Source organism: Montipora capricornis, chromosome 1 (assembly GCF_036669925.1).
Source record: "Montipora capricornis isolate CH-2021 chromosome 1, ASM3666992v2, whole genome shotgun sequence".
In the NCBI taxonomy this organism is placed as follows: Eukaryota; Metazoa; Cnidaria; class Anthozoa; order Scleractinia; family Acroporidae; genus Montipora; species Montipora capricornis.
In genome coordinates this window covers 40,566,273-40,576,272 of record NC_090883.1, presented here as the reverse complement: position 1 = coordinate 40,576,272, position 10,000 = coordinate 40,566,273, and the positions used below count along the sequence as shown (strand labels likewise).

Below are 10,000 nucleotides of genomic sequence, written 5' to 3'. Positions count from 1 at the left end.
CACTAGGATTGTAAAATATACTGATCCCTAGGCAGCTTTCTCTTTCAACGTTCATCTAAATTGCTGTTATTCTTTTTGTTTTTTAATGCTATCATTCTTGGAAAAAATTCTTTCTCTTTTAGGCAGAGGCACGTTTGGCAGCCAAGAGAGCTGCAAGAGCAGAGGCAAGAAGCATTCGCTTGAAGGAATTGGAACGTCAGCAACAGGAAGGCGAAAATGTATGTCATTTTCATGGCATCAGATCAGCATTGTTTAAGGTTTTAGTTGAGTCAGAACCGCAGCCAATCCAAATATTTCTTTGGTGGCGATCATCTGACTTACCTAGGTGGTTACTTTGAAATTTAACCCTTTGATGTCCAAACCGGCTGAAACTGGCCAGACTTAGTATTTTACTCTGTCTAACGCCAGACGATTTTACTTGTCCATGGGGAACCCCTAGGAGTCAATGGGTTAATCACTCACTGAAAAACTATGTCCCCATTAAGGGGGTGGCACTAAACTGTAGAAAGACAATGGTTGCTAAGGAAGCAAAGAGCCCTACAAAGAGGTTGCATGGATAGTTCTATGGAGTGACTTTTTTAATGAATATCTGACATCACTTCAATCAGAAGGCACATGCACAACTAGACCCAGTCCTCTGCCATGCATTTCAGTGGAAAACAGGTAAAAGCTCCCAGGAAATGAAAGGAAGAAGCAGTTTTTTCATTGGATGGGGTCCTTAGCAATGGTTTGATACATATAGTTAGGAGGCAACCCCCCTTAATAAAGCCCTGCCATCATGTTGACTTGATGTCAAATCAGGACTCTGTAAGGAAGGATTTTTTTATTTCCAGGGAGATGAAGATGAATTGGGTGGAAATGATGAGCCACCAACACCTCCAACAAGACACTCAAAGAAGGTACAGTTGTTTTTTCCCCGTTTTTAGGTGTTTACTCATATCAGCTGAGGAAATATAAGTTGAAATTTGACAAATTTACAGATGTTTGTATATGATCATACAAAGGTCTCTGAATTTTTCATTTTTTAACTTACATTTTCTCAGCTGATATCACCTCTGATATGCTGAAGCTTTGCGTGGTTTCTAAAGTGCTCTTTCTATTTCTGGTATCAGTTCTCAAATTTTAACGTAGTTGAATTTTCGGTCGTGATTTTGCAGAAGGGTCTATCAGGGGCATTTCTAGACATATCTGCTGAGAAGGACTGTTCTTGCTGACATTAACTGACATTACTACAACCTGAGTGAAAATCCTCCTTATAGAGTCAAGTGATTGTGTTGTGTTGGTGAATCCTTATTCTGGTCTTTGACCTGTTTGAGCACTGGTAATGTAATGTCTAGTCAGCCATGATGGCTAATTATGTCTATTTCTGGACACAAGTGTGGCTGGGAAGACTGGCTGCAAAACGAGTGAAAACAACACTGTTAGGACTGAGAGAAGCAAAAGTTGACAACAATGTACAAGCTAACCAGTGTTGGTTTTGTAACCTTTTTGTCTTTTTATTTGTTTATTTTTTTCAAGGGCCCCTTATCAAGGTCAGTTTCTGCTGGATCATCTGGCCTTACTGTTGTGCCCAAGGAACAGTCATCAGTGGACATGAATGGACCTGTAGTACCAGAGAAACTTCTGAAGAATATCCAGGTAATGTATATTGCTGCAGCTACTTTCGGATTTTATTGTTTAAGCAGGTGAGACTTTCCTAATATTGGAGGTGACAGGGTATCCTGCCTTCTTTCAGTGGGGTTGTGGCTTGCTCATATCCATGTTCTCTTCCCTACTCATTAGATTTACTTGTAAATTGAATTGGTAGTTAGAGACTTGACTAGGATTAACTTGTACTACTCACTTAGTTTTTCATGGATTGCTTTTGGTTTTGCATTTATTTTTATCACACAAACCAGGACACTTTAAAAGAAACAGAAGAGAAGTACCGAAAGGCAATGGTGTCAATAGCTCAACTGGACAACGAGAAGCAAGCTCTGTTGTACCAAGTGGACTGCCTTAAGGACAGGTAGAGATGCAATCTTTACTTTGTGGACCCTCCACGGAATAATTCTTAACGTAACAGTAGGATCCTGGTGCAATAAATTATAAATAACAATACATATAGACTATTTCACAACCAGTACCAATTAAAGTGAAAGGAAAAAGGTTCATGCCAGATTATGTTTAGCGTACCTGGAGTGTCAGTCGGAGTGCTTGTGAAAAGCTACTTTTATTTGAGTTATTATCATGTGATTTGACACTGTTCTTGTGGTGTTCTACATCAAATAAAAATAATTGTGAGACCCCAAAACGACCCCATATCTTTCATCTAGTTATTAAAGTTCACTGAAAGTTCTCATTTATTTGTCATATTCCGGAGGCTTCAGTAAAATTTTGAAATATGCTGTTACAGTGTCCTTCCCCCTGTACACTCTATGATTCTGTCTTCATCACAGATTAACTGGTATTTGTTTGTTTCCTTCTATTTTTTCCCTCTTGTTTGCAACTATTTGGCAAAGCTACATGTAGTAAAAGCAATTCAAGTAAGATGGAAGAAGTTAAGGCAATCAGTCAGCCATCCACTAAGAAAGATGGAGTTGTTGTCACTTATTTTTGGAAGAACCAAAAACTAATCCAGGGGTCAATTTAATAAAACTTTTACACATGTAATTTACAAGTGTAGCCATTGTTTCAGTGTCTGAGAACAATAGCTACAGGTACAATTGTAAATTGCATGTGTAAAAGTTTTATTAAATTGACTCCAGATTGTGATCAGGGAGGGTCAATTGTGATATAAAAAATCATAGTTTCCTTGTCCATGCAGTCTCAGCATGTCAATGAAGCATGGCATCTGCAAAGGTTTAACAGAAAAGTACTGCATTCTTTTTTTCTTCTTTTGAAAGACTGGTTGAAGAGGAGGAAATTTCAAGTGAAGTCAAGGCTGAGTTCAAAGAAAAAACAAGGGTAAGACTAGAATTCCAATATTACCAATGGTTCAGGGTAACTGGTATTTGATCTTATGTATCTGTCATGTTTTTTTTTCCCACAGGAAAACAGTAAACTTGAAAAGACCATAAAGGGACATGAGGAAGAGATACAGCAGTTAAAAGAAGCCATTGAATTTAGAGACAATTTTCTCTCAGTAAGTAGTTACTGAGTAAAGCAATACAGTTTATTCCAAAATGGCCACCATTTTAGAATTCTTTTGTTTGATTGCAAATTGGCCCTTTTAACCACACTTGCAAACAAAAATTTAAAAGAATATTTAACGTTGAAGGAGTCCTAAAGGGACTATATGTAATCAAACAAGAAAATACTAAAATGTGACCATTTTGGAATGAGGTGTCTTTGCAGAGATAAAAAGGCACAGGCAAGTCATTATAATGGTTTTGCGTTTGGCCAGCAAACATAGTCATGCAAAGCAAACAAAACTGCAAAAATATTTTTTAATTTTTCTTGATATATTGTGTAACAAAATTGAACCCATGAGTTTCCTTTCAGGAACGAGGGCTTTCTCTCTATGAGGAGCAGGAAGTCAAGGATGACATTGCTGAAGCAAATCCTGGATCACTTAGAGATGCAGTTAGCTTAGCTGTCCCTGATGAGACAGGTATTTAGGTTTACTGATGAAAATTATTGGACTCCTTTCTTCCTCACCACAAATTGAAGTTGTTGATTTGGGGATGCACAGCATTCCCTAAGGAAAATGCCGTTTTCTGTTGGATAGTTTTAGGACCTGGGACCTGTTTGTCAAAAGTCCCGAAAACTTTTTGGGCTCAAAAAGCCATTTGTGAAACTGTCAACCGCTTGTTCTGGAAAGCCGATCTTTTAACATAATTTCAAGGTAACAAAAAGCAAAATGGCTGTGAAGTTTGACAACTTAAATCCACTTCTTTCTTGAGATACAAAGGGAATTGTGACACCCGAAAAGCAGCCCGTAAAGTTTCGGGACCTTTGAGAAATGGGCCCCTTGGAAGGGTGACCATTCATTGGTCACCCTTGCCTCCTATCTTTGTGATTGTAAGTGGGTTAGGTTTCAGTCAATCCCAGTGTTACTCAAGGGATTTTGTTCAGGAACTCCATTCTCATCAAAAGTGACTCCAGCCAAATACTTTTACAACTAGCTCTGATACTTTGCTCTGGGGTCACACCTGGACCTGTTAAACAGCAGAGTGGTAAAGTTATATTGGGACTATTTTACATCTCAAAGTTAATTGTTTGCAGCAAGGTAATTTTTACCTGGTCCTTTTTTTGTTTTGCCAATAGACAGAGGTAGTGAGCCACCAAGAAGTCGCTCAAACAGCCGTCGTCCTTCTTTAACAGATGAAAAAGACACATTAATTTTACAGGTTATTACTTTCTCTGTCACTACTGTTTTTGGTGAATTTGTTCTTTTAAACCGTCAGTGTTCGACATGGAAGTTTAAGCACATCCCCTGCTAATGAATTGGTCATTGCAAAAGTGACGATGATAATGATGATGATGATCATCATCATCATCATGATCATCATCATCATCATCATCATGAGGGAGGCGCGGTGGCCTCATGGTTGGTGTGCTCGACTCCGGAGCGAATGTTCTGGGTTCAGGTCCTGGCCGGGAACATTGTGTTGTGTTCTTGGGCAAGACACTTTACTCCCACGGTGCCTCTCTCCACCCAGGGCCCGGTTGTTCAAAAGCCGATTAATGCTAATCCTAGAGTAAAAATTAACCAAGGAGTTTATTTCTCTACTCCCAAATGCTGTTCAACGCTGATATTTGGCACAACTTTACAATAGTAGAAGTCGACCTTGAAAAACAAAAATAAGCAAAGGAAACTTTCACCGAAAAGAAAAAATATGAAACAAAAGTTTACGTTAATCCTGGATTAAGTTAATCGGCTTTCAAACAATTGAGCCCAGGTGTATAAACATGGGTACCGGCAAAATGCTGGGGATAACCCTGCGATGGACTGGCATCCCATCCAGTGGGGAGTAGAAATACTCCTAGTCGCTTCATGCCATGGAAACCGGGATAAGCTCCGGCCTGATGGGTCACTTGGCTCGTATGCAGACTTTACCTACCTACCTCATCATGAGGGCTTTGTAGCAGCATGAAATAGGATATTTCCTTGATGAACCACAAGATGTTTTTCAAGTTCATCTTTTAATAAAGGCAATACATGTGTCGGATGAGACCTTATTCATCGTCAGTTGTACAGTGATAAATAAAATGAAAATATGCAATAAATAGTATAACAAATTGAGATATTGACGAGAATAATTAAGGATGAAGGTGCAAACCAAAAAAAAGTAAAACTATTTAAGCTAAGAAAGGAGATTAATTAGTTTGAAAGGGATAAATTGAGATGTTTCACCTGGCAAAGATGGCTTCTCCCAAAGGATGTGCATGGCTTCCTTGATTTTCAATTGGAAGCTTTTGGAAGCAGAGTTAGCACTTTTGCACTGACCTAGACATTACCGGTAAGTTGGTGTTCACCCCTTGTAAAATCAGGAGTTGGTTTGGGATCAAGGATCCTATCCCTACGGATTTACGATCGCGAGTCATGTATAAGTTTTCATGTGCAGGCTAGTGCCTGTTATGTTGGTGAAACCAACAGACACTTCGCCACTCACATCCACGAACATCTCTCCTCTGACAAATATTCCCACATCTTTAAACACCTGAGAAGTTCTGAAATTGTTTCTCCCTTTGTTCAGAAGATTGTTTCAAAATTTTCAAAATTGTTTCCACAAGCTTCCAATTAAAAAAAGTGCTAAACACGCCTCACAAAATGCCCCTTCTACCCACCACACCAAGGAATAATGTCTATAACTCAAAGCATGAGGAATCCAATGCATGCACAAATATAACAAACCACTGACAACAGTAATATTGACTGCAGTTGCTCCTAGTTGTTAACTCAGTTAAACTTCATTTAACCTCGTTATGCAGATAAAAAATCTTCAAGCAGAAGTTTTATCGTTGAAGAAGGAAGAGTCTGACACACCTAAAGCGATAACCGCTGATTTGGAGGAACTCAGACGTAAGGACTACCCTGGTTATTGTTATTTTCTTTTGTTCTCCAGTGCAACCTTGTAAGACTGTCATGCAAATTTCCTACCAATAACTGGGTGTTGTCTCTGTGATACATGATGTACTCCCTCAATTCTTGTTTTCCTTGTGTAAACTTACTTTAATTTATCTGCTTTACCTTTTATTTGATCATTATGGAACCTGTATTAAATGTTCTCCAAACACTTTAAAGTGCCCCTAACCCTTCAATTTGTTTTTGTTTTTTTTGGTAGATTTTCGTATCTTTCAAGGACTCATTTTTGGAATTAAAAAAAATATATATTGAATCCTGATTTTTTTACAAGGGCTAAAAGTGAAGGCAGACTTGACTATTTTTTCACCTGTTGTTCACATTAGTCCCCCACTCGGCCAAATGTGTCCATATATCGAGCGTGACATAAGAAAAGGACATCGTGCAAGCTTGAGTTGTTGGAATGTCCTTCTCTTACATCACAGTCAAGCGACGGATGCTTCTCAGTGGCTCATTCCTAATGAGCCCACGAGACAATAATTTGTCCGGCGGGGCTTATAGCATGCAAAAAAATTAAATATTTCACTAACTTCAAGGGCTCATAAAAAAATCAGGATTCAATAATTTTTTTTAAAAAATGAGTTCTTGATAGATATGAAAATCTACCAACAAAATAAACTAGTTGAAGGGTTGGGGGCATTTCACAGTTGATGGTGAAAAAGGAATTGTAAATGAGAAGAAAAGGGATGGTCACATTTCTTATATCCCCTTCACACCAAACCTTAACCATGTTTTAAACATGTTTAGTTAAGCACGGTTTCAAAATGTTTTCTTTTTAAATCATGAAAAATAATTTTTGTCGACTACAGTACCTCAACGAACTGACATACAATGAGGAGCGTGCAAAATTGTAGAAAACGAAATAATCATCTTTTAATTTTGGAAGTTATTTCAACTAACAGGCCGAAAATATAGTAATGGTTGGGCTACACATACAACACCCAGTAATTACAATAGTCTCTTATGATAGGATTTTTTAAGGCTCGTTTTTTGAACTGTCACCCTGTACTGTGGCGTTACTGTATCTCTGTGACGCAATAACACCCTTGGTGTAAGAAGGCTGGTTTTTCCTTGTTATGTGTTGTTTAATTAAAGATGCAATGTTCCTTTTCCTTCTCTTTTAGGAGAATTTAGTAGGCAAATAAATGATTTCAAAATAAAGCAGCAAAAAGCTGAGCAAGACAACGCGCGTCTTGAGGGACTTGTAAGTAGATTGTGTGATTGTCACGCGCATCCCCATAACCCATCCGATTCGAGTACGCGCGGAAGCTGCCTCCCGCGTGTGGGGGAATGGTACGTGACACGTCTTCTTGGGAGTGTCTTGCTCGCCCTTCAATGTCGGTTTTTACAACCTTTGTCCATTTCCCGTTCTACCAACAATACTGTAACCATTACATAATCCACAAACCATTAAAGTTAGATACAAGTGGTTGGGACTATGTAGGGTATTCTTTCGTTGCAATCATCTATACGCTGGTTATGGCCAAGGGAGTTTTAGACCATAGAAATTCAGTTTATTACTAGAACACACTCGCGCTTTTCATGTGATTTGATTTCCAATGTACCCTTTCCTGTTGTATTGTTCTCATTTAAGATGTTACTCTTCCTTACTGTCTTTGCGGGTCAGTATATATCACTTGCTTGATTTGACATTTAATGTATTTATGTTGCTAAGGTGGCGAGACTTGAAAGCCAAGTCAAACGTTACAAGTCACAAGCGGAGGCCGCGGTAAGTCAGACTTTATTGGACGTTTGGTTGAGTTGACACGAAAACATGTTTTGCACGTGTTAGATATCAGGGAACCCCATTATTAGGCACCTTTACATCGGAGGACGAGGACGACTACGAGTTTTCCCGCCTGAGCACGTGCACTTCGAAAAGTGTTGGTCTCCAAACCTTATGCACATGCTCAGTGCGCATGCTCAGCGCAGTGACACCGCGCACCGGTGGCCCAGTTGGTTGAGCACCGGGCTGCCATGCGCGAGGTCGTGAGTTCGACTCCAGCTGGACCAACTCTGAGTCAGGGTCTGCAAATACCTGAGGACGAAGTGCTGCCTTTGTAATGACATCTGCAAGTGGTTAGACTTTCAAGTCTTCTCGGATAAGGACTATAAACCGTAGGCCCTGTCTCACAACCCTTTAATGTTCATAAACTCTGTGGGACGTTAAATATCCCACACTCTATTCGAAAAGAGTAGGGCATGTAGTTCCCGGTGTTATGATCTGGCCTTTCCTTCAGCAATGTGGTCGGCTTGGCGTAATCTTCTGAATGGACTAATGATCGATGAGACCACACAACAGCAAAACAGACAGTAGTCAAATTGATGGAGTCCAAGTATGCTGAAACTGGTAAACTACTGGTAAGCTAAGTCCTCCGATCTAAAGGTCCCTATTATCTCTGTGGACGAGTTGCTTTCTTGAATTTGGGGAATTTGGGGAATTTGGTCTAGGCTATTGTTTTCTCAATCAGTCAGCCGAGTATTGAAAGCGCATCGCATGAAAATTTGAACCGATATACCACAGGTAACCCAATCGTTGTGTGTGGGTTTCCAGTTATGAAAATACGCCGTGAATGATGCATGTCGGTCTAAACAGTTGAAACCCAAGGAACAGCGATGAAAATAATATTCTTGAAAACTAAAACCTTCCTACTCTCGCTCCACTGTTCACCTGTCACGTTTTGGCGGGTTTACGTGAAATATCAGCGTTTGTTTTTTCTCCGAGGGGAGAGAAATTTTACAAAGAATGTATGGTGTCATAGCGCTTTTGTCACCCAAGAATGTATCAATTTCGATGGTTAATAACTGGCTTGTTATCGAAGCTAAAAGGCTTAAAATTGGAGATTTAACTAAGTTAAACAACTTTTTTTGCCTTTTAAAGTCAATTTGTAAACAGCGGGGCTTTTGCCTTCTCGCATGTTTAATCAAGCAAAATGTAAATAGTGACGTCAGCAAGGATTCCCTTACACTAGCACAAAAACGGAAAAGACATTGCTGTTTTTCGACATTTTTCTTGGCAGAAAAATGCGCTCTAGAAACTTAACACGGATCATGTAATTTTCTTGCAGGAGGCGACCGAGGATTCCTTGAAGGCTGAAAAACGAAAATTGCAGCGCGAGGTATGTTTTGAATGTACATGCACTGGTGAAGTTTGCTGACCTACAGGTCGCAATAACTTTTGTATCTTTTTCAATCGCATGGCTTTCCTCTTTCTTTGCAGCTTCGTAAAGCACAAGACGAAATAGGAGAACTGCAAACGGTCAACGATCATTTACAGAAGAGATTCGACAAACTAAAAAGCAAAAGGAAAGATGACACGTAGATATTGAGCAACTTTCCTAACAACTTAGGTCTCAAATTTCGTCTGAACATAAAGCAACGAATTAATAAGGTAGATGGTCTGAATTCAGGTCAAAACCCATTTTGTTGTAATAAAACAGATCTCACGCCCATCTTGATTGGCTACAATTATTCATCGCCTTATGGTTGACTTCATTTGTGGCCAGTCCAATTGACTTAAGACCTAGTAAAGGCTCGTTGAAGAGAGACAATGCGATAGAAGGTAACTTTGTATACGTGGTTATTTTGTATTTTTAAAAGTAAAACAAGTGGCTGTATCTGCAAAGATAAAAATATGACAACACAAATAGTTCGCTTTCTCTAGCGGCGAACGTTTTTCTCGATTTGATCATTTGCCAATATTCAGCAACTTGGAAACAAGTAAGCTACGATAAGAAATAGAAACAGATTGAAATGCGCTGTTAACCTTAAACGGCTTAACGTTGCAAGGCGGTAAGCAAGAGCATATTTTGGTGTCGTTGTTTGTTGTTTTTTGTTGTGGGAGGCGCGGTGGCCTCATGGTCAGTGTGCTCGACTCCGGATCGAGTGGTCTGGGTTCGGGTCCTGGCCGGGGGACATTGTGTTGTGTTCTTG

The 10,000-nt window shown here is 39.5% G+C and overlaps 1 protein-coding gene across 1 annotated transcript in view; it reads left to right on the top strand.

The window, feature by feature from the left end:
- LOC138043789 (leucine-rich repeat flightless-interacting protein 2-like) overlaps window positions 1–9,871 on the top strand; it is a 12,057-nt gene extending 2,186 nt beyond the window's left edge. The window contains exons 2-14 of the mRNA XM_068890245.1: window positions 123–218; window positions 834–899; window positions 1,519–1,638; window positions 1,899–2,008; window positions 2,886–2,946; window positions 3,032–3,124; window positions 3,484–3,592; window positions 4,249–4,331; window positions 5,917–6,007; window positions 7,192–7,271; window positions 7,743–7,796; window positions 9,136–9,186; window positions 9,288–9,871. Coding sequence (XP_068746346.1) covers window positions 123–218; window positions 834–899; window positions 1,519–1,638; window positions 1,899–2,008; window positions 2,886–2,946; window positions 3,032–3,124; window positions 3,484–3,592; window positions 4,249–4,331; window positions 5,917–6,007; window positions 7,192–7,271; window positions 7,743–7,796; window positions 9,136–9,186; window positions 9,288–9,389 — 1,116 coding nt within the window. The 3' untranslated portion in view covers window positions 9,390–9,871. The remainder of the gene's footprint in view (window positions 1–122; window positions 219–833; window positions 900–1,518; window positions 1,639–1,898; window positions 2,009–2,885; window positions 2,947–3,031; window positions 3,125–3,483; window positions 3,593–4,248; window positions 4,332–5,916; window positions 6,008–7,191; window positions 7,272–7,742; window positions 7,797–9,135; window positions 9,187–9,287) is intronic.
- The last annotated feature ends 129 nt before the right edge of the window (window positions 9,872–10,000 follow it).